The 27192-nt window shown below is 54.6% G+C and overlaps 7 protein-coding genes across 7 annotated transcripts; 4 read left to right on the top strand and 3 right to left on the bottom strand.

The window, feature by feature from the left end:
- The first annotated feature begins 1096 nt into the window (after window positions 1-1096).
- On the top strand, window positions 1097-4106 carry TRIREDRAFT_121746 (glycoside hydrolase family 55). The gene is made up of 2 exons (XM_006965370.1): window positions 1097-1188; window positions 1368-4106. The coding sequence occupies exon 2, from the start codon at window positions 1434-1436 to the stop codon at window positions 3762-3764; it is 2331 nt and encodes a 776-aa protein (XP_006965432.1). The 5' UTR covers window positions 1097-1188; window positions 1368-1433; the 3' UTR covers window positions 3765-4106.
- Window positions 4107-7878: 3772 nt separating this feature from the next.
- On the bottom strand, window positions 7879-8571 carry TRIREDRAFT_41690 (uncharacterized protein; the record flags this gene model as incomplete). The annotated part of the gene is made up of 1 exon (XM_006965191.1): window positions 7879-8571. A coding segment is annotated over one exon (693 nt), but the record flags the coding sequence as incomplete, so codon positions are not given.
- An 832-nt stretch (window positions 8572-9403) lies between these two features.
- On the bottom strand, window positions 9404-9968 carry TRIREDRAFT_107229 (uncharacterized protein; the record flags this gene model as incomplete). Its single annotated transcript, XM_006965226.1, has 2 exons — window positions 9404-9539; window positions 9604-9968. 2 exons carry the CDS (start codon window positions 9966-9968, stop codon window positions 9404-9406), a joined length of 501 nt encoding a protein of 166 aa, XP_006965288.1.
- A 4901-nt stretch (window positions 9969-14869) lies between these two features.
- TRIREDRAFT_77795 (uncharacterized protein) lies at window positions 14870-16873 on the top strand (the record flags this gene model as incomplete). The annotated part of the gene is made up of 2 exons (XM_006965369.1): window positions 14870-15097; window positions 15188-16873. 2 exons carry the CDS (start codon window positions 14873-14875, stop codon window positions 16871-16873), a joined length of 1911 nt encoding a protein of 636 aa, XP_006965431.1.
- A 3273-nt stretch (window positions 16874-20146) lies between these two features.
- On the top strand, window positions 20147-21890 carry TRIREDRAFT_121743 (mitochondrial succinate-fumarate transporter-like protein). Its single transcript, XM_006965368.1, has 4 exons — window positions 20147-20272; window positions 20338-20385; window positions 20463-21171; window positions 21264-21890. The coding sequence occupies exons 1-4, from the start codon at window positions 20221-20223 to the stop codon at window positions 21415-21417; spliced, it is 963 nt and encodes a 320-aa protein (XP_006965430.1). The 5' UTR covers window positions 20147-20220; the 3' UTR covers window positions 21418-21890.
- TRIREDRAFT_62000 (uncharacterized protein) lies at window positions 21866-22923 on the bottom strand (the record flags this gene model as incomplete). The annotated part of the gene is made up of 2 exons (XM_006965225.1): window positions 21866-22261; window positions 22351-22923. Coding segments are annotated over 2 exons (969 nt in total), but the record flags the coding sequence as incomplete, so codon positions are not given.
- Window positions 22924-25854: 2931 nt separating this feature from the next.
- On the top strand, window positions 25855-27117 carry rps7 (ribosomal protein S7). The gene is made up of 3 exons (XM_006965367.1): window positions 25855-26068; window positions 26385-26467; window positions 26527-27117. The coding sequence occupies exons 1-3, from the start codon at window positions 25913-25915 to the stop codon at window positions 26891-26893; spliced, it is 606 nt and encodes a 201-aa protein (XP_006965429.1). The 5' UTR covers window positions 25855-25912; the 3' UTR covers window positions 26894-27117.
- The last annotated feature ends 75 nt before the right edge of the window (window positions 27118-27192 follow it).

Here is a 27192-nt window from a genome sequence, read left to right as displayed (position 1 = left end):
GGAAATTCTCACAAGCCAGCACAAGAAGCCTTGCGACTCGCACAATGGCCCTTTTCTCTTGGCCTATTTTTGGCGCAGAGGCGCGATACAAGGCGAGTCTCCTCAACTACTAGCGGTCTTTGGCGTTGTTTCTCCTGTACCTCTCTCTCTACCTGACCTGTCCGTGATTGCCTCAACAAGTGAAGCCCTTCTCTCCTTCCAGTGACTAGGAAGGTACTGGCTCTACGCTTCCTGCGAGCCTCCGACCGGAATAAAAGCTTTTCCTCCTGTCTCCATTCTCTTTGCGACTCTCATTTCTCTTCTTCGTCATTCATTCATCAAAGCATCAATGCCCTAAACACCATTGTTTCGTCTGTCTCCCTCGTCCGCATCGAATCATCTTTACAACTCGCCTCCACGGCCCACCCCTTTTTCGGCCCGTCGCCCCCCTGGCAGGCAAACAAGCAAAACAAGATCCAGCAACCACTTCACCAGCGTTAAGCAGAGCAAGTGCCCCGTCATTACGCCTCCGGCCCTCACAATAGGGCACTACTGCTGTTACAATACACCGTTCTGGCTTGGTAAGTCACTGCGTCGCTGCGTGCGTGCAAAGGTGTCATCTGTGGAGAGCTGCATGGCCTCCCTTGTCTGTCCGATTTCTACGGGCCGAGCAACTCCAGGAAAGCTTCTGTTGGATGCAGACGATGTGCGGTTTGCCGGAGCATCTGTGTGCGCAGCTCCCCGCGTGTGTGTGCGGGTGCCTCATGACCCTCGTCACGGCGGCCGATTGTTCTGCAGCGCTTGGGCCCAAAGAAGAAGCTGCATAACGTCTTCTCGCCTTGGCTTCGCCCTCCATCTCGGTCTCATCCCAAGAGCAATCGGCGCGTGATGGTGGGGGTTGGGGCATCCAAGGCGCCGGGGGGGGGCGTCGATTCAACACGCCCAGGCGAGCATCAGATGGGCCATGCATCACCAGAGAAGCCCTTCAACGTTGCCTTTGCCGCTCTATACCATTGTCAAGCCTTTCCTCATTCACTGCCCCCGTGCCTATTAAAGGACCCTGCCCGGCCTCACTTTTCACAATCCTCTCACCCAGCACTTCCTCCCATTACCGGCACTTGCCTCTCTGCGCATTGACGGCTCCTCTGCGCACCCTCCGCCAGTAGCAAAGCCTCAGTCTTGAAGCTTGTGAGGGAGAGGGCATTCAGAGTCAGTCCCATTCTCTCAGGCTCTCGTCTGAAGATTCCCCTTCCCACGTCTCCCAACAACCGCCCTGCTCCCCCTGCCTTGAACATCTCATCACTCACCATTGTAGCTTTATATACAAGAAGCTCGTGGCCGGACAAACTGTCTGAACAAACCGCTGACTTTGGTTCTCTCTCGTGTAGCCTATATATAACGCCCCTCGAAACCCGAACCGCAGAGCATCTGTATTCAATTGTTTCCTGGTCACAATGGGTCTGTCAACCATCTTGACGGCCTCTCTGTTGGCCCTGCGCCTCTTTGCGGCGCCGGGTCTGGCCGCTCCGGCTCCGGCTCCGGCTGCTGAGGAAAAGGCCGTGGCCGCCGCCACGAGCTGGTGGCTCCCCAACATTGCTCGCCAGGGCACCGTCCCCTACTCCAACGCCGGCTCTGGCTACCAGATCTACCGCAATGTCCAGAGCTACGGTGCCAAGGGTGACGGCGTGACTGATGATACCGCTGCCATCAATGCTGCCATCAGCGCCGGAAACCGATGTGGTAACGGCTGCGATTCTCAGACCACCACGCCGGCCATTGTCTACTTCCCCCCCGGTACCTACATGGTCTCCTCGCCCATCCTCCTGTACTACTACACCCATCTGATTGGTGATGCCACCAACCTGCCCACGCTCAAGTCCACCGCCAACTTCACTGGTATCGCCGTCATCGACTCCAACCCCGGCTGGTATGGTGCCACCAACAACTTCTTCCGCCAGATTCGCAACTTCAAGATTGACGTTTCTGGACAACCCCTCAACACCGGCACTGGTATCCGCTGGCGCGTTGCCCAGGCCACCTCGATCCAGAACGTCCAGTTCATCATGAACGGCGACACGTCCACCAACAACAAGCAGCAGGGTATCTGGGGCGAGGACGGCTCCGGAGGCTGGCTGAGCGACCTGACCTTCACTGGCGGTGCCCTGGGTATTTGGATCGGCAACCAGCAGTTCACCAGCCGCAACCTGGTATTCAACGGCTGCCAGACCGCCGTCTACATGAACTGGAACTGGCTGTGGAGCTTCCACGGCCTCACCATCAACAACGCCAACGTCGGTATCGACATGAGCGCCCTTGACGGCAACGGCAACCAGAACGTCGGCTCCATCCTGCTGGCCGACAGCAAGCTCAACAACGTCAAGGTCGGTGTGCTGACCAACTACAACGTCAACCAGAACGGCACCGCTGGCACCCTGATCCTTGACAACGTCGATGCCACCAACAACACTCCCATCATGGTCAAGAACGCCCGCTCCGGAGCAACTGTTCTCGGCGGAAACGCCAACATTGCCTCATGGAGCCAGGGCCGCGCCTACACCAACTCCAACGGACAGGCCGTTCAGGGCACCCGCGCCGCCGTCAGCAAGCCTGCTGCGCTCACGTCTGGTGGCAAGTTCGCGACTCACACCCGACCCCAGTACGAGACCGTGCCCGCCAGCAGCTTTGTGTCCATCAAGTCTCGCGGCGCCAAGGGTGACGGAAGCACCGACGACACCGCCGCCATCCAGGCCGTCTTCAACAGCGTCTCCTCGGGTCAGATTGTCTACTTCGACCACGGTGCCTACGTCATTACCGACACCATCAAGGTCCCCAAGAACATCAAGATTGTTGGCGAGATCTGGCCCCTCATCATGGTTGGCGGCTCCAAGTTCAAGGACCAGAACAACCCCCAGGTTGTCTGGCAGGTTGGCCAGCCCGGCGATGTCGGCACCGTCGAGATCCAGGACCTCATCTTCGAGACGCTCGGCCCCCAGCCCGGTGCCATCATCATGGAGTGGAACGTTGCCGGTTCGTCCCAGGCCGGCGCCGGTCTCTGGGACGTCCACTTCCGTATCGGCGGCACTGCTGGCACTCAGATGCAGTCTGACCGCTGCGTCAAGACGCCCAACGTGACCACCAACCCCAACCCTTCGTGCTTCGGCGCCTTCCTGCTCGTGCACGTAACCTCGTCGGGCTCCATCTACATGGAGAACACGTGGCTGTGGGTGGCTGACCACGAGCTTGACCTCGCCGACCACAGCCAGATCAACATCTACAATGGCCGCGGCCTGCTCGTCGAGAGCACCAAGGGCACCTGGCTGTGGGGAACTGCCTCGGAGCACAACGTGCTGTACAACTACGCCTTCAACAACGCCCAGAACGTCTACAGCAACATTTTGCAGACGGAGACGGCCTACATGCAGGGCAACCCTGACGCCCGCGTGCCCTACACGAGCCAGGCCAAGTACGCCGATCCCGACTGGAGCACCTGCACCGACTCGCTGTGCGCCCGCACGTACGGCATTCGCGTCGTCAACTCGAGCAACACGCTCATCTACGGCGCCGGCATGTACAGCTTCTTCAACAACTACGACGGCAACACCTGCGTCAACGCCAACAACTGCCAGGATAACATCATTGACGTGCGCAACTCGCAGGTGCACTTCTTTGGCATCAGCACCAAGGCCAGCATCAACATGATTACGCTCAACGGCCAGGGCGCTGTTTTTGACCGCGACAACCGCAACACTTTCTGCGGCACCGTCGCCTCCTTTGAGACGTCATAGAGGGACGATAGCAACGAGGAGGATGAGGAGGATGCCGTGAGTGCTGCCGCGCCGGGGCCCAAGACGAGTTCAACGGTAAGCGGCAGCCGTGTTGATGATGCCACGGGGGCTGTTGCTGAGCCTCCGGGCAAGCCGCATGCTACTGGTGGGTTGTCGACGACGGGTGCGCCTCTGCCGCTTGCGGGATGCGGGATCGAGAGGACGGTGGTGGTGACTCGGACCGTGTTTGCTGCGAGTACGGGGAGGGCACGAATGAACATAGTATGAGTGAAACATGTACATATATACGCGCTATGACTTAGGAACCCAAAAATGAAAAAAAGAGAGCTTGAAATTTCTTAGCTTAATCCTTGGTTTCTCCTTTGCTGAGCCTCTCTGTGGTGCATGTTTGTATGCCCTTCTAATCGGTGACAAGGGGAGTCTTGGAGAATGGAAGGGATGGGCAGGAAAGAGGAAGAGGGATATGGCGGAGGTAATATGGGCAAGGTAGTTGGTGAAACAAAATGAGCGTAAAATGTGTCTAGCAATGAGGATGACTATGAATGCTTTGAGTGATTTGATATGCTATTTTGAACCTTGTATATGCGATTTGTTGCTGCTGTGCTCTTGAAAGCTTGTGCTATAGGGTGAGGATTATGTGGATGTGAAGACATGGAGAGATAGATCTAGGTCTCTTGCCCAGTCGATTATTGCTTGCATTATGCTAACAAGTCACTCAATTTAGTTAAAAATAAAAGGGGAATCATATTGACTTTCTAGTAGTAGAGAGTAAAAGAAGCAGTGATTTAGGGAAAGTATCTACCTACCTACTTAGTAGTCTTTCTACGGAGTAGGTATAAAAGACAAGATAACAGGGACAAGAAAAAGAAGCCACAGGGGGGTTTCGAACAGGAAAGCAAAAAACAAAACAAAAGTGAAGGGTCTCCGAAAGGGAGAAAATGGGTAAGGTAACTAGAGCGTTATTCAAACCAGCTACTTCACTGATTTCCAACATGTTATATTTTGAATTATATGGCATTGACTGTTGCTCGAAAGGGGGATGTTGTTAGGTTGGGTGTACATACGAGTTAGGAGAATGGGTGGCGGTGATTGGTTGGAGTGGAGTGGACTTGGCTGTTGGTTTGGTGGGGGTGAGTCATACCGAGAAGTTGGCGGCTTGAGGCTGGAGTTGATTCTTGGGACCATGTACTTGACTGGAGGTGATGATGAATTTTCGTGCAGTGGTTTTGAGAAAACAATGGATATAGCTGCAGTTTCTGGAAGGGAATTAGGACTTGAGTTACTGGTGATGATGCGAAGTTGTCATTGTCACTGCTACAGAAGTAACCGTCATGTACCTACATTGACGACGCCATGTACACATTCACGATACAAGACATGTAACAACAACAACAGAGGTGAAAAAGAGTGAGCAAGGAAACAAAAGAGGAATGCTTCAAGCAAAAGTCGAACAGAGAAGCAATTTCTCACACAAAAAGTGAAGGCTCTAGGCTGGAGCTTTATCTGCTATACCATGGGTCTGATGATTTCAGCTACTTCACTGAGTGACACCTCTTCTACTTTGCTTTATATAGCACGTTCCACCTACCTATAACATGTCAATTTTAAGAATTGCACCCAGGCACGTTTGCAAGGAACCTCTACTCTCGTAGCTATTTGGACAAATGGAAGCAGGGAAGAAAGGAAAAAGAAGAAAGAAAGGGAGAGAAAGAAAGAAGAGACGGGAGGCGTGAGAAAAAAAAAGATGCATAAAAGAAAGGAGACACCAAAAATGGATGAAGATACAAAATGGAGAGGGAGAAAATTGGACACCAAAGCAACTCGAACAAAGAAGCACATCAAAAAGTGAAGGCCTCCCCGTGAAGGGAGCATTAGTTGTTTGGTTTTAATCCAAAGTGACCTCTGTCTGTTGAGCTACTTCACTGAAAGTCAGCTCGTTAATTTTGCTTTATATGCAGAGGTGCTGCTGCCTGGCAAGCAGGGGGGTCTAATTGGTCTGCTCGGGTGAGAAGGGAGTCATGTATTGGTACAGCTACTTCGTAAGCACTGGGATGGGTAGATGGGTGGCTGTACATATGCATAGGTAGGTATGTAGGTACGGATAAGTGGTCTCGTGTAGGTGGGTAAGACATGACAGGCTGCATGTAAGTGCAGTGGCTGGAGAGGATTTGCCATCACCACTTCGTTAACAGGCTTTCTGGGGAACAAGTATAACCGCAATCATTGGGTCAGCGCTTCCATCAATACGTTGCTTCGAAAAGACTCGATATGTGAAGCGGAAAGTGCTTGGCTTCTTCACATGTGATGGTCATCCGTCCCGCAGGGCTCCCCATCGGTTACGACTGGTACCAAAGGGCTTTGAGTTCATCTTTCTCATGGAAAACCAAGGGCCAACTGCAAGAACCATGGCAGAAGTTCACGGCCCCAGCCCGCGCGAGCTCCTGGTAACAAACTCCCTAAATCTATCTCGCTGCTCAGTCGTATAGTCGCTGCCCAAGGCGACTACACTGGAGCTTCTAGGGTTGGCCCCCCTTGCGAGCAACAACTCCACGGCGGCATCATTGCCTCTTTCCATAATCGCCCGATGCAGTGGCGTAACGTGGTCTTCATCCTCGGCATCGATATTGGCTCCGTTGTCGAGAAGCAGCCTCATGATGCCGAGGTGTCCCCTAGCAGACGCCACAGCCAGTGGTGTCGAACCGCCAACGTCCTTCACATCAATCTTGGCTCCCTTGGCAATCAGAGCCGCAACCATGGCCTCCCGCCCATCGTTGGCGGCGACTAGAAGCGGCGTTAGACCACCCCTCTCTGTCGCTTCCATATTGGCCCCTTTGTCGAGTAGCAGCTGGAAGATGTCTTCCCTTCCAAAGTGAGCCGCAGCCAAGAGAGGCGTGCAGCCGTCCATTTGGCCTTTTATCTCCATGTTGGCTCCGTCTTCGAGAAGCCGCTGGACAATCCTCGCATGTCCATTCTGGGTTGCCCACCGCAGCGGCGTCTGACCGTACTTGTCCTGCGAGTCGACATCGGCTCCCTGTTCGATCAACATGCCGGTGACGGCCAAGTGGCCGTTCCTGGCCGCCAAGCTGAGCGGCGTCCGCCCATTCTTGTCCCTCGAATCGGCCTCCATGTCGCTTCGATCCAGAAACATCTCGACAACCGTCTCGTGCCCGCCCTCTGACGCATATGAAAGAGGCGTCCGCCCCTTGTTATCTCTCATGTGATGCTGGGAATCCCCACGGGCCAGTAGCATGGAAATGACAGTCTTGCGCCCGTTTGCTGCGGCATAAAAGAGCGGCGTCCGCCCTACATTGTCCTTGGAATGTATGTCGACATCGCCTCGGGTCAGCAGCAGCCAGACAACTTCAGCATGCCCCTCTCCAGCCGCGTGATGCAGAGGGGTCCTTCCTCTTGCATCTTTGTCGTCTGGCTTGACGTCTCGCCGCAAGAGGAGCAGCCATGCAATCTTGGTGTGGCCATTGCTTGCTGCGTGGGATAGAGCGGTTCGCCCCTGTTCATCTTTGTGATCAGGCTTGGTGGTGCGCTTTGCCAGCAGCCACTTCGCCTCTTCCACACGGCCTTCTTCTGCCATGCGAATGAGCAAATGAGGCGTACTCTCATCCCAATTTTCTGGCGATGTTGACGACATGCCATTGGTGAAATCTATGGTTGAGTCAAATAAACCCCAGTCAGGATGGTCTCTGGAAGGCGGCGGTTTCCCCAGGATCTGGTGGTGATTCCGTGCCCGAATTGCTGTCGGCCGGTGCTGTTGGACGTTGAGCCATCTTTGAGGGCGCTGGCTTGTTCGAAAGGGCATCAGATTGAACAGCTCGAACCTGTCGCATCCGACGCGGGCAAAGTGCTCCATTGTGAGGGACACATCTTTGAGGTATATGGCAATGAAGATGTTGCCCTTTGTCTTGCGCTCGGCACAGTGAAGGATGCCGAGCCCTAGCCCCTGGTGCCCGACCCCCATATAGGAGAGCTCTAGGCGGATGCCTTTGTTACTGACCGTCCACGGTTTGCTATCAGGCAACCAAGCCGTGCGCACATGGACGATATTGCCCGAATGTTCGAATGCGTCCGGAGATGTTGCCAGAAGGGAGCCATGGTTCTGGCCTTTGGACCTCCAGGCAAAGATGCTGTCGTCATCCGTCACCTTCATGATTTCTTCCTGCAGCCTCATAAAGGCCCTCTCGCCTTCGCCGTACAGCAGCGGCATGTTGATGCCAAAGATGCCCATGAGACAGTAGGCCCGGTCTTCGGAGCGCGACGTCTTCCTTGAGGCAGCCCATGACATTTTCTGCGCGACACTCATCCCCTTGAGGTCGGAGCCAGAGAGCACGCTCAAAGGAATGCCGGTGCGCTTGGAAATCTCCTGCTTCAGCGTCTCCCTGGTGCCGAGCTCGGTCCATGCCTCGTCGAGAAAGTTGACCGTCTCGGGCGCAATAAGTTCTTGGAGAGTCCAACCCCTAGTAAACCATCTGCTCTCTGCGAACTCGGCTGTGGACGGCACATCTGCCAGGTAGCCGTAGCACACACCAGCCTCTCCGTACCACTGGTACATGGAGTTGATTGCTTCGGACAGCTCCGCGCTGCTCGTCTTGTCGATGCAGCACGTGTCCACCCAGGCATAGTCGTATCCGTTTGCCCTTGCGAGAGAGCAGCAGCCCTGGATCTTGGCATAGCCCTTTTTCTCTGCAAAATGACCAAGGGTCATGTCCTGAAGACTGACTTCCCCATCGCCCCAGGTATGCGACAGAATGGCGTACGGCGGGGTGTCTTGCTCGCCAAACTCCCTGAGCTCAAAGCCGCCCCTTTCCAGCTCCTTGGTGTAGAGCAGACGCATGACTGAAGATGGTGGTTGAGATGCTTCTTTCTCGATGCCCGGCTATTCCACTTTCAGAGGCCAGACTCCGAATGGGTACGCTGCAAGGATGGGCGAATGAGGATCTGGGGATATTTGGGAGGATTCGCGCGCAAGCCTTCTAGCGCTGTGCGCTGCTTCATTGGCGTAAGCATGCATGCGACCATCTTGAATCGCTTCATCCGAGAAAGCCTGCATGTGTCTGAACTGTGCTTCTTGGGAAGTTCGCAACAACGCAAGATATGCTTCGATTGAGTTGAGTCGTTTGCCCGAGGAAAATTTTAGTCTCAAGGTGTTACGGGGTAAAAAGGTAAGGTAGGTAGACGATGATGGTTTTTGTCGAGAGCGTCACGAGACCCACGGCTACTGATTGGTTGCAGTACAAGAGATTCAACGACATGGAGGCAAGTGCACTCCAGTGGCAGTGACCAACTTCAATCAAGTCAGGAGCCACTCCATACGGTAGCCTTACGGCTTCTTATGGGAGTCTGGTGGCATCTTTCAACAGTATGATACTCTCACTACCCGTATCATCAAGCTACTGAAACAAGCATGGCATTCACAACAACTATCAACAGGAGGATATAGCATCAGATGAGTCAAATCTTCAATTCAATATGGCAGACGTAGCTCATCGACAGTCTAGTCGGGGTATCAAGTCGGGAAGCCTCTCAGATCGCAATCCCAAAAGTCAAAGTGCGGTAGATGCGGGTGTACATGTATGTGAACAGCTCGGCATTGGTCTGCTCAAACTCAAGCATGTGGTGCATTTCACCTATGCGGTGAATGGAACTGCTGTTGTTGTTGTTGCCGTCTCTGTCGGCGCAACCGCAAACACCGCCACCGTCAAGGAGACGACCAAGCCTTCATCAACTCCCGGGCCCCTGAGCTCCGAGCTGGTCTCATTACCCCTATTCACACAGTCCAGTCAGTACCTCATCCCTCATCATCCAACCTCAAGATAAAAAGACTTACCCCAGCTGCTGCTGCTGCTGCATCTCCTTCTCCTTCACATGGTGAGAGTGCACCACCCCCGCGGCAACAGACAGCGAAACCACCAGGATGCAGAAGAAAACTGCCAGGAGCCGGAGGACCAGCACCCGCTTCTGCTGCGCCAGCGTCGCGCGCTCCCGCTCCTCCTCGTCCTCCTCGTCCTCCACGGCCAGCTCCTCCATCGGCCGGTACTTTGGAGGCGGCCTGTCGTCGTTGTAGGCCGGGAGCTGCGGCTCTGGGCTCCCGGACGAAGAAAAGATGCTCTCCGTGGCCGTGGCCTCGGCGAGAGCGGGGAAGCGAGCCTCGAGGTACTCTCGGACGGTGACGCCCTCCGGAAGTGAACTCATGATTGTGTGTGTGTGTGTTGTTGTTTTTTTATTATGGAGTTCGGGCGGGTTGGAGAGATATCCGATTCGAGGCTCGGAAGGTGTGATTGTGTAATAATTGGAAGGAGAGAAGGGGCGATGCCAGGCTCTTTATATACTCGGCAGAATGCCAGCGGCTTCAGTCGTTGAGTAATACAGGAACAAGGCTTGGAGTCGCCCAACAACAAGTCAAAGGCAATTAAGAGGCTTCTCGGAGGCATTGGGTGGTAAGTTTGAGGAGGGAAGACCCTAGGAGCCCACGAGCCTCAAACTCAACTTGGAGCGTCGACTTGTCAAGCCACTCCAGGAGCCATAGCCGAGCTGTGAAGCGCTCAGATAGTTAAGCTTAAAATAAGCTCCATCGTGGTGTTTTTAGGAAGAACTGTTGGGAGTCGAGGCAATTGGTACTCCTTCCAGCAGTCCTGCTATTGTAGGGGACCGGCAAAACGCCACTCTGTTGAGAAACCTGGGAGCGAGGCTGAATGATAGCCACGCCTGAAAGGAGCAGATGTTCCGTGATGCCTCGGATGATTGACACAGGTGGACATGGGAAGAAGTGCTGAGACCTGGCTCGGAAAGGCATTGAATTGCATCGCGGGCAGCATCCCATCAGTTCGGATGCTCTTCGCACTTTGGCGATGACCATAGAAAGGCAGCGCTGTTGCTTGTCAAAAGCTTCTTCAAGCCCATTAGTCGGCTATTGTCCCTTTCTGACTGAAGCAGTTTACGCTCTGATACACCTTGGTGGTAATAACGCCGATATTCTGTCCGTGGCATATGTTAGCACGAACTGCCTCACAAACTTGCAAATATGCAATATCCTGTTACGAGACGGACCCTTTTCACTTATTCATTAGGAATAAGAAAAGGCATTATGTAGGTCAAGATGGTAGAGCAGCTGGAGGATATATGCAAAGACTGGCAATTCCATTGAGATACCAATTGCAATCCTCATCAGAAGCACAGACTCAGGGGACTCGGCGATATCTCCATGGGCAGCAAAACCAGACATAACATAGCAGACTCGAGATGACTCATCTGCAACCGACCGGTCCATCTCATGGCAGATTCATTGTAGACCAAAGGCAGTACATACGGGGTGTAACACCCAGGGAAGAGAATATGAGACTCCTCATTTGCAGGAGGAAAGGGGCAGCCTCCTGGTTTGGTGCATTTACAATGACCAGGATACACATAATGAATCTATTACGGCAGACCTCTTACGGCTATCGTTCAGCGACATGCCCAATGTAGTAGTCAGTGCTGGGGTTAAACCATCTCTCCGCATGCAGTTGACGCGAACTATTCGCAAGACACGGCGTCCGATGGGGTCTTCACGATGTTATACTAGCATCGATCAAGCCTCGAGAAGGTATGCAGCAGCAAATGTGATCAGACTACCAACCCTGGGGTCACATCGATCATAGCGGCATCAACATTCGAGGACGCATTCTTGCAATCGTTCTACCCCTTTCAAACCCGCACATTGGCTACGCCGAAGTAGAAATCAGATAAAAGGGTCAGGCCGAGTTGCAGTACCCGGCCAAAGAAACGAGATCGAGGCGCTCGAATCGGATCCAAGCCTCGTGAAATACAGATCTCGAGGCTTAACGTTCGCCAACAGGCTGCAGCTTCTACACATTGAGGGCCTACGCATCAAGATCTGGACGAGGTGGCTGATAACATGCAGTTGGCTTTACCTCGAGATAACCACCCATGCCTCGGTGGGTACCCTCTGGCAGTATACAATACGTGTACGAACTACTTCACGCGTCTCGCATCCGGCATCCATCATATCTCGCAAGGACAGTGAAAGATGGCATGGGTAGATTTCGCGAGGCAGCAGCATGCGTGGAACGCTGGGCAGACCATAACAACTCGAACTTGTGGTCCCACAAAGGGTCTGCTGCCGTCGTGAGTGGGAAACACACAGGACTTGCATTAGACATGCAGCCTACCACGAGCACGATTCTGTGCGAGTACGTTGGGAAACTTGTGCAACTTGGGGCTTACTAGAAGCCGCACTTTTGCATCTCGGCGGAAATCGACGGAAGGCGACCATCTTGTGACAGGCTGGCTTATCGTCATCCAAAACGATCGCAACGGCCCTAAGGAAAAGCATAACTCGCAGCCCAGCATGCTAAGGAGTAGAGCCTAAAGTCACCCCCGTAGCGGGTTTCTCGGCGACTTTTGTCTCGTTCCTATGCCAAGTTTGATTTGAAATCCACGACAAGTTGTTCATGTCGCCATCAAGTGGCCCGGTGACAACTTCGAGCCATGATGTCGCACTGCATGAGACTCTCGTTGATGTGCTCAATAGCAGCGCAAGAGATGCCATTGATGCTGATCAAAGGTGTGTAACACAGCATCCGCAGCAGCGTAGCGTGTGTCAGGTATGAAGTTGTTGATATCAGACTCACATGATTGCTGACGCATCGATATCGGCGTTGCATCATGTCAAAAGAGTCCAGAACACATCAGGGCCAACAGGGGCCCAAGCAGAGCCTCGTCATGTCTCTGCGCATGCATGTGTGACAGGCGCCCGATATAACCCTCCAAACTGCTGAGAAAAGGGGGCTTCAGGGGCCAATGGGCCTCTTTTACATCTTCTGCTGTCCACAGAAAGTGACTCAGGCGGCGGGCTGCGTTGGTGCTGCCAGCCAACGGATATGCGGCGAGGCATCGAACGCCTTCGTTGGTGAGAATTGCGCCATCCCGGCAGTGCCAGTGGTCAGCCGAAGCGTGTCCCTGAGCCAAATTGCAAGAGGAACTAGGCCTGACTCGGCTGGGGGAGATCGCCAATCGAAACCCCATGGGCAACAAGTTGCGACGGTCCCATTTTTATAGATTGAACGGCCAAGGGCGGGAAGTGTCGAAGCAGTGCGAAGGCGGTCGAGCCGATTCTGCAGGTTCAAGGCGTTGGATGCGACATGCCTGCTTGGGGAAGCTGGTGCGGGACAATCAAAGGTTCAGGCACAAGCGTAAGCTGAGAATGTTGCCAAGATTGTCTGTTGTGATGCTAGGGTGCGTCGGTAGCCTCAAGGGGGCATTCGTGTCCAGTGGTGGTACAAGGAGTTGTTTGCTCATCAGGGTGCGACTCCATGGAGGAGGAGGTAGCCATGCAAGGCAGTCGACATCACTAGCAAAAAGGAACCATCCATCATCAGCTGAGGTCAGAACCTGGCCTGAGCCACCCGCGATCCTCGAACTAGCGATGGCACTTACACAAATGATTGAAGTAATTGCAGACACCAATAGCCTGAAAAGGGCAAAGTCAGCCGTCTGCGGCACTCGCCGCCATCAGTCGCAGAGCAGTGGCCCTTGTCGACGGCTGTCGGGGGCTTCGTTGCGATCGTCGCGGCTCCTGGGATGGCAATCTCGGGACTCGGGGCGGCGCTGTTGTGCTCCGGGGCATCGATGGCGAGATCAGTCGGGCCCGGACCTATGCCAGTGCTGTCGACACGACTACAGAGTTCTCGCAGGGCCGGTGGCGACGCCTTTGGCTGTCTGCCGGCACGTGGACAGCATCAAGAGGCGAAAAAATAGGGTCGAGGCAGAGACTAGAGAACATGAGAGAAGAAAAAAATATGGGATCTCGGTTTGTGTTTTTCGCTGTCAAGTGCTGGGGCAGATGGAGCCGTTATGACTAAGAGGATCCTCGCTCAGTGGTTGATGGCTTTCGCTTGATGCCACCATCGGGTCGTCGGGGCGGGGCGGCCAGCAGCCAGTCTGTCACCTTGAGGGCCTCAGCGCCGGCAGGGCTGTCCCTCCAGGGCGTCTTAGTGCTGTCGAGGCCTTCTGAAGGCCCCGTCCGTCAAGCTTTAGCGAGCCACCCACGCTGTGCGATAACGCCATTTTGGCGCCATCGCACCCAAGCAGCTGCTCCCCGTCTGGCTTTTCGGACTTCTGCAACCTTTGGAGTGCAACCCAATATCGAGTCGATCTCGCCCTCTGATATTACTGCGTCAACCTCCAGCCCCTGCCCGGCTCCTCTCCTGCACTCCCCCTTCTCGATCAACCTGCAGCAAAGAGTCGTGTGAGCGCAGCCTAACGGTCGAACGACGACAAAAGGACGATCGATCGATCCTGCCAGCAGCGCATTGCGCCTTTGCGACCCGACGCAGACGTCTGCCGAAGACGAGCGAGCCTCTGAAAATTCCATCATCAACATTCCACCATCGTCACCACCGCCAACGTCACCCGCCAGGGCCGCTATTCGCCGCCTCCCCAGCAGCCGGACAAAGAGGAAACAAGCGTTTGACGTGTTCGTATCTCGCTTCCAGCGGCCCACGGACCTCGTCCTGCCAGCGCTGGCCCTCTGTTGGACGCGGCCACGGGCTCTCGCAGGGCACTGTCTGACCATCGTCCTTGTACTTTGGTAGGGTGGTGTCTCAAAATACCAAGCCTGGAGCACGCAATCGCCGGCCTCTGCCTGACAGCGCATGAGTCGCCGCAATTCCAATTAAACTTCCTGCGTTGCGCGATAAGCCTTCTCACCGCATATTATCCCCATGGAGTCCCTGGCGACCTCGCCTGGCCGCGAGCCGACTTCTCTCTCCTCCCTGTCTCGAGCCCACTATGAGCCCTCTTCGGCGGCCGGTCCAGCTGCCGGCGATTCTCTGATATCGTCGACAACAGCATCGCCTGCGCCGTCGCCCTCACTCTCGACCTCTACCGTCAACACGCTCACCTCAACGTCTGTAACTTTGTCTGCACCTGCTGCTGCTGTTGCTGCTGCTGTTGACCCTGCTCCTGTCTCGACCTCGGTCCCTGCCTCTGTCTCTAGCACTGCCGCCGTCCCTGCCTCTTCCCAGCCGCCGTCGCGAGACAACTGTGATCGCCGCCGCGAGGGTGAGGAAGAAACTCCCGCCAAGGGCCTCGTCAAGATGCCCTTTGACCTCGTCGGCAAGACCCTGAGCCCGTTCCTCAAGGAGCACATCCCCGGTCAATACGCACCCGTCGGCAAGAACCTGAAGAAGGAGGACAAGACTGGCACAAGCAATGCTTTGGCAAATATCAAGGACCCTAACACCAAGTATTGCTATCGCCATCGTCCCGATTCAAAGTGCCGTCGGGCTGCAGATGAGACCAAGATGGGGACCATTCAAAGGGTATGTCTGAATCACTGAGCTGCCCATCCCTGCTCCTCGTCGTTGTCTGACTTACACTTTTGCTGACAATGCTAACCCCTCTCTGTGCAGGAGCTTAATAGTCTTCCCTCCGCCGACCAGGAAGCCATCACGCACGTGTGGTCTTTGTTCTCTGCCGCGCCGGCCAAGCATCGCGAACTCATGCTGCAGGGCATCATCACCCAGTGCTGCTTCCCCCAGCTCTCGACCGTCTCCCGCGAGGTGCAAGAGCAGCTCAAGATCGACTTCATCGCAACGCTGCCGGTGGAATTATCGTACAAGATCCTCTGCTATCTAGATACCGTGTCGCTGTGTAAGGCGGCGCAAGTCAGCAGGCGTTGGAGAGACCTGGCCGACGATGACGTCGTCTGGCACCGGATGTGCGAGCAGCACATTGACCGGAAATGCACAAAGTGTGGCTGGGGTCTGCCGCTATTGGAGCGGAAAAAACTCATGGCCTGGAGCCGGCATCAACAGACGGCGCACGCGAACCCACCCAACCACGCCGACGAGGCTTCAGCTGAGCCAGCCTCAACGCCCACTGCCGAAGGGTCCAACAAACGGGCGATGGTGGTGCGCAATGACAGCGGCACCAAGCGATCTCGAGTCAACAAGGCGGGCAACGGCCGGGCGCAGCTCGACGAAGAGCGCAAGTTTCGACCGTGGAAGGATGTCTATCGGGATCGCTACAAGGTGGGATACAACTGGAAGACGGGACGATGCTCCATCCGGACGTTCAAGGGCCACGAGAACGGCATCACTTGCCTGCAGTTTGACCACAACATCCTGGCGACAGGATCCTACGATACCACGATCAAGATTTGGAATGTCGAGACGGGAGAATGCATCCGCACGCTGCGTGGCCACACTTCAACGATTAGGACCCTGCAGTTCGACGACGCCAAGCTAATCAGCGGAAGCTTTGACAAGACGATCAAGATCTGGAATTGGCACACGGGCGAGTGCATCAGCACGCTCCAGGGTCACACGGACGGCGTGCTCTCCATCCACTTTGACGGGTGCAAGCTCGCCTCGGGATCCATCGACAAGACGGTCAAGATCTTCAGCTTCGACACCAAGCAGACCTGGACGCTGAGGGGCCACTCCGACTGGGTCAACCATGTCCGCATCGACTCGGCATCTCGCACCGTCTTCTCGGCCTCGGATGACCTCTCCGTCAAGCTGTGGGACCTGGATTCGAAGCAGTGCATCAAGACGTACCTGGGCCACGTCGGACAGGTGCAGCAGATCTTGCTGATGCCACCCGACTTTGAGCCCGACGAGGACCCCAACGCCGACAGGGGCGATGCTGCATCCGCAAGCAGCGGACGAGGCGACTCCCCGTCCCCGTTGCCAGATCAGTCAACCGACCGGCGTGCTGCATTTGGCTACGGCTTCACGTCGGATCCTGCCCGGCCCTTGCCTCCTCGCTACATGCTTACTGGCGGCCTCGATAACACCGTCCGGCTCTGGGACATTGCCACGGGCAAATGCATCCGCAGCATGTTTGGCCACGTCGAGGGCATCTGGGGCCTGGTTGGCGACACCCTCCGCGTCGTCACCGGTGCCAATGATTCCATGACCAAGATCTGGGAGCCGCGTTCGGGCAAATGCGAGCGCAGCTTTACTGGTCACGCCGGCCCGGTGACTTGCGTCGGGCTGAGCGACAGCCGGATGGCCAGCGGCAGCGAGGACGGAGAAGTTCGCCTTTACAGCTTCGAAGGTAACAGCTTGGAGGAAAGGGGGACACCTTCGTAAGGTCCTTGACCGTTTGCAATCGGCCATGTCGGCCACTTGGTCACTTTCCATTTCACTCTTCACTTTTCACGACTATTTTATTCTTCTTTCACCCAAGGACAAGGTATAGACAGGACGGTTAAGGGCCACGGAAGCATGGATGCGCAGAGGATGCACATAAAGGCCCCTTCTCATTCATGTCACCAAAAACAAAGTGATAGAGCGGTCTCTTTCTTTCAACATTGCTGGTATAGCATCAACGCAAAGCGGGAAACGGATACGGATACCCTTGGCGGACAAAGGGAAATGGCGTTTAGGATCATGATGAGACCAGTTCAATGTTTCGCAGCTGGAAGGGTTACGGAAGCAATCGTGCTTTTGGAGTATGTGTGTTGATATTATTGTATGGAATTTCCTGTCAGAGTACATAGCCAAATTGGGGGTTTTTAAGTTGACAGCTTGTCAGACGAATGCATACTGATGGCTTTATTCAATCTCTCAAGTGATTGCCGTATGTGATTAAGTGTAAAGATTCGTTCCAACAACACCACATCGTGCTTGTCCTCCCATTTTCATACCTTCGTCTATCATGGCGATGTCTCCCCTTAAGTTCTCTCAGCACTACGAGTTGATGAGGAACAAAAGGATGATCCTCGTCCAGCTACATCAAGGCCTATCAGATAGGGGATTCTTATTGCTCTTCTCGTCTCTGAATTCCTCTGCGCAAGCAAGTTCAAGGCCAGGTCCTGCGGGTTCTTTTACACTGTCAATGCCGCCCCAGTCATCGTTATGCGCAGCATCGTCGTATAACTGCTGTCGAGTTGCCAAAGCAGTGGTTACAAACACGACCAAGCGAATGACTGGAGTGTCGCCATCGCCGAATTAATCTCCCTTGGACACGGGAATGGCAGGGTTGAGAGTCTTTTTGACATGTCGGCTGTCTTGGTAGTTGGCGTCATGCAAAGAACGTAAGGTGTAGTTGATTGAATGCCGCGCGTAATGCGGCTTCATGATGGATGTGTTGAAGGAAGCCTAGGTAGGTTTTCCATCACAGAACTTTGTCTGTTTCGTAGTCATCCTTCTGCTGTAGCCGTGTCTGGTCCAGTTCGACCTGATAGGATACCCTATAGTTTCAAGAGGCTCTGAGACTCTTTATTGCCCCGAAATAAGCAAAAAAAGTCGGCATAGAGGAGTTGCCTGATCATGAATGCTGTCCAGAAGTTGTAATCACCGTGTTATCAAGTACTAGTGTCGCAAGGACAGGATCATCCACTACCATTTTGACGAGGTCCCGATTTGCGGTATACAGCAGAATAGATGGTCCAGTTGTGCCACCATCTCACTCCACGACTACCCAATATACATTCAAAGCGTCCCCAGAATTGATCCAGCATTCTACCTGACAGAATACCAGGAAGAACCATACTGATCGTCAGAGACAAGAGACTTTGTCGTCACCTCCAACGGGATTTTCTCGTGATAGGTGCTGTGTCGGGGTTGCGTGTGCATTACTGTACTTGTTCTTCCAGCTCGGTACTACTCCGTATCCAAATCATGACTCAGCCAAGATCAGCCCCTTCCCGGCCTCGCCCACGCCAAATGACGTTGTCCTCCGACCTTCTCCCATGAGCCGAAAAGCAGGTTCCCTCTTTGTCTTGTCTTGGATCCCCTTGAACCACAAGAAAGCACAAACGAACCTCGGCCCAGCGCGGCAAATCAGCGGGCCAACCGTGTCCGGTCTCTCCCGGCTGTTTATGAACAAGCGTTTCCGTTGTCGATGCGTAAAGGTACGTACAGTTGTTTATTACTGCTGGGATTCAGAGCTGGGAGTGGCTAAACAACAACTGGACACTAGTCGAGGTACGTACCCATCAAGGTTGCTCGGCACCCCGCATTATCACAAGCTCGGCATGCGGTCGGCACAGAAGCGATAACGTCACTGCTTGAGACGACGAAAGAACACATGCGAATCCCACACAGCAAAAGAGCATTCGCATACTACTACAAGAATTTTCTCTGCTACACAATAATGAATGCTTCAAGCAGTGTCAACGGGGAACGTCGCATTCATCTACCGACACTTAAATCAACAGACAGAAGAACATACTACAATCATACCTGCGTTTGTTTGTAAACCCCCCCCTGCACCCCCTTGTTCCCCCCCTCCCCTTCTCCGGCCACACGGAGCTCCTCCACACAGATCGGAATGGAGTCGCCCGGTCAGAAGCAGCCGAAATTCCTCCACCTGTCCGGCTCAACTTGTATGAGTATGTACTTGTGCTCGTACCAAAACTCCACGTTTTCCTGTCAACCTTGAATTGCCTTTTCCCCAGCCATCATGTGGGGGGACGAAGAGGAACCAATACCAAAAAGTCCGAGCTGAGCTGAGAGGCAAGCCGCGGTCCAACCGAGAACTACCTACCTACGTATACATTCTGCGCCTTGCAATGAATCCGATGCCTTTTGCTTTCTTGTGTAGTAGCGACATCTGAGGCTACAAACAGGCAGTCAAGCGTGATTTTCCAGTTGCAAATCACTAAAGTCATTCTCGACGAAGCACATGTGCCGTTCCGTCCATCACTCTCATCAACCCGGGCCCCAGACAAGGTTACCCGAAAGGCACATGTAGACGAACTTCCCACCGCAAAACCCAATACCGAGCTGTGTGGCTCACCCTTCCGGCACGATCTGACGCCCTTTAACCCATCCCCCCCCCCCCCCCCCCCCAGAAAAAGAGAGCCCTTGTGACTTGGATCCAATAGCCGTTCGTGGCTTGTTCCCTTTTCCCCCCCCAAAGTTCTCGCCCCCCTTTAGCTCCAACGGGCAAAAGGGGTGCGAATAGCCAAGAACTACTAGAAACGACATGGAAAGCTAGACGCCGGCATCATATGTCAAAAACCCCCCCCATGTCCCTTTTCTTCTTCTATCTTTAATGGCGATTATCGGCTTCTCTGGATGACTCTTGTTTTCTTTGTGACTCTTTTTCTTCCTGCTCTTCCTCAATTCCATCTTCTGCTCACATCATATTTAGCTTTTCCTCCATCGTCCTCGGGCTTCCTCCTTTACTCAAGGCATCGTGCGCTTCTCTCTGAGACTGGCTTATTTGAATCTACTCATTTGACTCTCGCTTGATTGAATAGCCGTTGCTGGATTCTCAGCTGCCAAAACTCAACGAGCTATACATATCTAGCTTCACCTCATACAAGCTCGGCTCATCTACAGGGGACGCACAAACATCCTCGGCAGTAACCCACAACCAACACATTGTGTGAACCACCGACCACCTCTTCTCAAAGAAGAGCACAAAAGCTCAACAACAACAACATCAAACTCCAATTCCTCACCACAGTCAAACCACATATCACAAAATGCCCGACAGCAAATCAAAACAACCGCCCACAGCGGCAACAAACCTCATCGGTTCGTCCTCATCCTCCTCCTCCTCCTCCTCTGGTTGAACAACCTCAGCTAACACAATGCGACAGCTGGAGGCGGCGCCGGCATGATGGAAGCCCTCGCCTGCCACCCCCTAGGTCAGTTCCCCCCCCCAAAACCTCCGCCAACTCTCTCCCAACTCACCACTGAAACTAAAAACTCATCTTGTTCGCAGACACAATCAAGGTCCGCATGCAACTCTCCCGGCGCGCCCGCATCCCCGGCGCCCCCCGCCGCGGCTTCATCCAAACCGGCCTCGAGGTCGTCAGGAAAGAAACCCCCCTGGCGCTGTACAAGGGCCTCGGCGCCGTCCTCACGGGCATCGTCCCCAAGATGGCCATCCGCTTCACCTCGTTCGAGTGGTACAAGCAGCTCCTCGCCGACCGGACCACGGGCGCCGTCTCCGGCCAGGCCACCTTCCTCGCGGGCCTCGCCGCGGGCGTCACCGAGGCCGTCGCCGTCGTCACCCCGATGGAGGTCATCAAGATCCGCCTGCAGGGGCAGTACCACTCCATGGCCGACCCGCTCGACATCCCCAAGTACCGCAACGCCGCGCATGCGCTGTACACCGTCGTCAAGGAGGAGGGCGTCGGCGCGCTGTATCGCGGCGTCAGCCTGACGGCGCTGAGGCAGGGGTCCAACCAGGCCGTCAACTTCACGGCGTACTCGTACTTTAAGAAGTGGCTCAAGGACTTCCAGCCCGAGTATGCCGACGGGAACTTGCCCAGCTGGCAGACGACCATCATTGGCCTCGTCAGTGGTGCGATGGGGCCGCTGAGCAATGCCCCCATCGACACGATCAAGACGAGGCTGCAGAAGATGCCGGCCGAGTATGGGACCACGGCGTGGCAGAGGATAACCACCATTGCCAGCGACATGTTCAAGTATGTTGCTCATCCCCCGCTGCCCTTTCTCTCTCTCTCTTCGTGACCGGATCGAGAGGACGAGTTTTGCTGACAGGTATCTTCTTCTCTAGACAAGAAGGCTTCCACGCCTTCTACAAGGGCATCACCCCCCGTATCATGCGCGTGGCGCCCGGCCAGGCCGTCACCTTCACCGTCTACGAGTACCTCAAGTCCCAGCTGGAAAACAGCAACCTGAAGTTTGTCGGCGGAAAATATGAGGAGTAAGAAAAAATAAAATATGGCGGTCTTTCTTTAAGCTGTCCGTTGCATTTATGTTTGTTGCGCATATACCCTCTTCTTTGTTTCATTTGTTCGGACGAATGCGGCATGACAGAGAGATGGTTTCTGACTGTAGTCTAGTTCTAGAGCAGAGATGAAACAGGGTCAGCCCTCGCATGCTTAAGTCTGGAGTTGCGTGAACGGGACGAGTGACAAGGATGAGGACGAGGATGAGGATGAGCATGGTGGTGGTTATGATGATGACGATGATCAGCGGCGGTTTATATGAAGCTCCTTAGGATCGCATTGGATGGTGGCGTTGAATTGTGTTCAGCTCAAAGCTATAGTGGATATATCTTGTATCAGAAAATATGGACAGTGTCTACAAGAACTTCAGGCTAGATCGTTGCATGTCGTGTTGTCGTCAAAATGAAAACTCGAGGGCTCCTCTCCTCTACCTGCCCGGGCGCTTGGGCCTGCTGAAGCCCGAAGACGTCACCGGCTTGGGATGGAGATCGTTGAGCACGTCCTGCTCGGTAATCTCGCTGGGGTCCTCCACCTCAAACTTCTTCTCCGGGCTGATGCCGGCCTCTTGCTCGGCAATCGTGAGGACGGCCTTCTTCATCAGCGGATACAGCATCCTGTTCTTGATGGCCTTGTTTCCGGCCGTCGCGGGGCAAGTGTAGAAGAAGAGGATCGGCGTCTGCTCGGTGCCGTTGTGCGTGTGCGTGAAGCGGTAAAAGGTGAATCGTGGCTCGACCGTCGAGATGCCCTTGATGAGCTCGGTGAGGGAGCTGGGGTCGGGGGACTCAGGTGCCAGCTCTACCCTCTCGGTAGCAGCGTTGATTTTCTGGCACAACAAAGGTGATTAGCTTCCTGATGTACTTGACGAGGTAGATCGACGCCAAACAGAGAAGAGGAGGGAAACAAAAAACTCACCAGCGTCGCCGCGGCCTTTGTTCCCTCGGCAACCTCCTTCATCGCCGCAATGGCATCCTCGTTGACCGGCATCTTCAGGCTCTGGCTGAGATGGATCTCGCGAATGGCCGTGCCCGACCCGGCCTCCTGCTCCGCCCTCTTGACCTCGCCCAGCGACTTCTCCTCCTCCGTCAGCGGCGCCTCCAGCGCGTTGTGCGCGTCGTGGGCCTTGAACCCGTCCGCCGTCAGCTCGCGGGCCATGGTCATAAAGGGCGTCTCGCGGAAGTGCTCCGTGCCCAGCTCCCGCACCAGCGTCAGCCGCGTCGACGCGAACAGCATCTTCTGGCGCACATTGGCCGCGTCGGGCACGTACGTCACGGCCACGAACTTGGGCGAGTCCTCGTAGCGGCGCAGGATGGCGTACAGGGCCGCGTCGGGCTTGACAAACGGCTCCAGCACCGACAGGTTCTCGCCAAAGTCGGACGACTTGCCGGCAAGCGTCTCGACGGGCACCAGGGACTCGCGCTGGATCGTCACCAGCAGGGCAAAGTCGGACGGCGTCGCCTGCAGCGCGCTGAAGGCCTTTTGGAGCTCCTCGGAGGCTGTGCTCGAGAGTTCTGTGGTCAGCTCACCGCAACAATTTAGGGGGGGGGGGGGGGGGGAGCAAGATGGAGAGGCTAGATGGATGCGGCACTGCCACGGCTTTGCGTACCTGAGATTCCGGACTGCATCTTGGCTCGAGGTCTTGATTCTACTGTCGAGAAGGAGATCGAAGCCGGTCAGCAGCCGTGACTGTAGATGTAGATTCCAGGTTTCCAGCCTCGGGTCAGGGCCTGACGACGCATGTAAGTCCAAGTCCAAGCCTCTCCTGGCTGCCCCGCCATTGTTGCGACAACCACCAGAAGCGCCCCTCCATAACGTGGCACCAAGCCCCGCCAAGCGCTGCAGGTGGTGGATAAGGTACTCGTACTGTCTAGCAGCTCACCGTTACCCTGCAGCAGAAGGCGATATATTGGCTGGGCAAATTCTGGGCTTCCTTCTCGTCTTGAGATACAAGTTGCAAACGAGTGTAAGAGAGTTGACATATGGACTTGACAGACATTATATGACAAGTTCTAGCAAAAACAGCCTTGTCCTGGCGGGAATACAGTAATACCATCACAGCAGACGAGTCCGATATCATGCAGAATCGAATCGATTAAGTGGCAGCCCCTTTTCCGAACTATCTGATATGTGACTTGTTTCTGCGCTCAACTGACAGCCTCCACGACCCTCAATCAGCGCCCAAAATTGCCCAAAGAACAATCCCTTGAGATATCTCATCAGTGGTCTCCGCCACAACAACACAGACTATACCGCATAACCGTCTACATGATCATTGCCGCCAACAAGAGAAATCCTCCAATGCTCGAAAGGGGAGGGACAACTCCACAAGGCGAGTTTGAAGCTGGAAGATGCGAAGGAGCCGGGGGATCCCCCTCGGGCTTCTTGCTTGGCCATGGCCAGAGAGTGGTCTGAGACACGACAGGCGAGAGACTCGGGTCGTCGGAAGGGTCACAGTTGTCCACCGGTGTGTCTCCGCCAGGGCTTCCACCTGGGGTACCTGGGCCATCCTCGTCAGAGTAGGAATCCGGCCGAGACGCCTGACAATCTGAGGAGTAGCTTGGTACGTTGGATGACGGTGTCGTATTGGGAGATTGCTGATTGGGAGCAGAGAACGTCTTGGGCTCGGGAGCGTTATCGGGTGGCGTCAGAGGTCCCTGAGGATCTTGAGGACCCTGTGGAAGTGTGCTCGCTCCTGTATCGCCTTGAGTCGTGCATGGGGTTCCCTTGGAGGCCTGAGTGTTGGGGTCCTCGGTGGTTGGGAGCCCTGTGGCCGCAGGATTGCCAGGTGCAGGATTTCCGAATGACGTTGGGGCTTCTGGTGCTGGTCCGGCAGGCGTAACACGCTGAGGTGACTGGGAAGACTCTGCAACTGATGAAGCACCGGCAGAGGAGCACGGAGTTGCAGCTGCAGCAGCAGAAGATTCAACATTGGTTGGTCCTTCATATGTCTGGCCTTGGCTCGGTGGGACTCGTGTGTAGACGTTGGCGACGACGGGCGAGCTTTCTGGACAGATGCTTCCGCACATGCCACGGGTGCTGTCGCCCAGGCATGGGTAGTCGCATTTTGCCTCGTCGGTTGGGTGAACACCATTGGGATCGTCACCACATCGGCAGCAGCTTGCAAGTCTGTCAGATGTGCCACATCATCCGGAGGTAGCAGATGGCTTGAGACTCACTCAGGGAGGACGGCAGCGAACTGATGACCGCGGCATGCAGCTTGACAAGCTTCAGGAGTCACAGCGCCATTGGCAAACGCGATTGTCTCTGCGAAGCAGGCCAGGTCAATCGAGGAGCAGCCTTGGATAGAGAAGTCGGACGTGCTATGCGTGGTCTGGCAGACAACGCCAGTCACGCCGACTATGGCGAGTGCAAGTGTGACTCTCATCTCCTTATGATGGAGGAATGGCCGGACGACTGATGAGGAGTTGGAGAACGTTGAACGATGGGAGAGTAACGAAAGGACGGAGCAGGGCTAACGAGTGGCAGATGGGCTGAGGATGGAACAGAATGTAAAGAAGAGGAGAAAGAAAGAAAGATGATGGAGGGGACTGGAAGAAATTTGGGTTTGGTGATGTATGGCCATCTCTGAGGGAAGGAGCAGACGGTATCTGGGGCAGGAGGAGACTTGCCGCCCCTTCCCCCCCGAGATAGGAGACTCGACTGAAATGACGACACTCGCCAAACTAAACGAATGAAGTGGACTGACTTTATCCAGATATGGCCATGGCAGCCTAATGAAGATGGGAGATGAAAATTCACTGGATGATCGAAGTACGAGAGCCTTGGTGCTGTCATCGCCTTGGCAGCATCTCGCATCGTGGGAAGGTGGGAGATGAGCATCGTCATGGAGCAGCTCAACATCGGGCCGTCGAATGTATCTCCACAGTGTCCTCTGGATGAAGTGTGAAGATACAAGTACCTGGAGGCAGCCATCATATTTGCATGCCTACCGATAGAAAAGCCGAGCCTCTCAAGGAGGAATCAGATCCCAAACAGAGCGAGGCATAGTAATACGACTACAGGAAGAACATGGACGGGCAAGGATGCATGGAGAATTGAGCCGCAATGAGAAAAATCAAAATATATGATGATACTATGCTGAAAGGGACATTCAGCAGTGAAAGGATAACCCCTTTTAGCCAAGATTTATCTGCAATTCGTCATGAAGGAAACATCCAGGATTCACGATGCAAGATCCCAGATCTCAGGAACCCGCACCGGATTGGACAGACAGCGCTCCACTTTGAACAACCCCCATCGCGGTCGAATTGGGCTATGCCCCACATTAACTCGCGGCCTTAGGCGAAAACTTCCCCTAGCCTCTGCAAGCGCACAACAAACGTGAGCAGGGCACGAAAACCCCAATTTAGCGAACAATTTTCCAAGTGCGCCAGAGTCGAACCAAACAGGCAACTTCTTGACTTCTCTGCCACGATCTCACTCATCCAACTCCCTGTTGAGCATCACCACAGACAAGATGAGCGCCATCAACAAGATCGCCGCCAACAGCCCTTCGAGGCAAAACCCCTCCGAGCTTGAGCAGAACATTGCTCAGGCTCTCTTCGACCTCGAGAGCAACACTGCCGACCTCAAGGTTGCCCTGCGACCTCTGCAGTTTGTCAACGCCCGTGAGGTGAGAATGACTTGAAGAAATCAACTCGCAACAGACCGAACATCTCTCGACATCCTGTTCCCAAAGCTATACAATACAATGGCTCCAAGGGCGATTGGCGTTCCCTCGACAGAGGGGGGAAGTGGTTGGATACTTCCAATTCGACAGAATGGAATCATCGACACGCTCCCTCTTCTATATAAAGAAAGAACAAAAAGACATCTGTCGAGGGACGCGCCGCCTGGCCGGAGTAATATTGACTTCTGTGGAGCAGGACGGGAAGCGGTCCAAGGCATTTGTCCTGGAGCTCGCATGCTGACTTTGGGATCTTGAATAGATCGAAGTTGGCCACGGCAAGAAGGCTATCGTCATCTTTGTCCCCGTCCCTTCCCTGCAGGGCTTCCACCGTGTTCAGCAGCGGTAAGCAAATCTCTTCATACTAGAAAGCTCCATCTGCACGGCTGCTAACTCCCTCTCAGCCTGACCCGTGAGCTGGAGAAGAAGTTCTCCGACCGCCACGTCATCATCCTGGCCGCTCGCCGCATCCTCCCCCGCCCCAAGCGCTCTGCCCGCTCCCGCAACACCCTCAAGCAGAAGCGCCCTCGTTCCCGCACCCTGACTGCTGTCCACGACGCCATCCTGGCCGATCTCACCTACCCCGTCGAGATCGTCGGCAAGCGCGTCCGCACCAAGGAGGACGGCAGCAAGACCCTCAAGGTCATCCTCGACGAGAAGGAGCGTGGTGGCGTTGACTACAGACTCGACACCTACTCTGAGGTCTACCGACGATTGACCGGCCGCAACGTCAACTTCGAGTTCCCCCAGACCGGTGCCTCCGAGTTCTAGACTAGTTGATACCAAAGAAAAAAGTTCTAATCTAACTGGCATTCAAAAAGATCTGAAACAGAATCTTTCTTTTTTCCTCTTTCGGGGTCATTTGGGAGCATAAAAATGCGTTGCTTTATTTAAGAAGCATCGGTGGGTTGGTCAACATTTTGGGCTTGGCGTCTGATATCAAGGTAGCTTTTCGTTGAAATGATATAAAGCTGCTGGCATGATTTGATCAATTCACTTCTCATTGCATCCGCTTTGCATTCCCTGCATGTCTCTTTCGCGGTACTAGTCGAATGTTTTGCTTGTCTTGT

This window comes from Trichoderma reesei (genome assembly GCF_000167675.1).
Source record: "Trichoderma reesei QM6a unplaced genomic scaffold TRIREscaffold_9, whole genome shotgun sequence".
Lineage (NCBI taxonomy): Eukaryota > Fungi > Ascomycota > Sordariomycetes > Hypocreales > Hypocreaceae > Trichoderma > Trichoderma reesei.
Note: the sequence above shows the minus strand (reverse complement) of the source record. Positions and strands in the feature narration are given on the sequence as shown.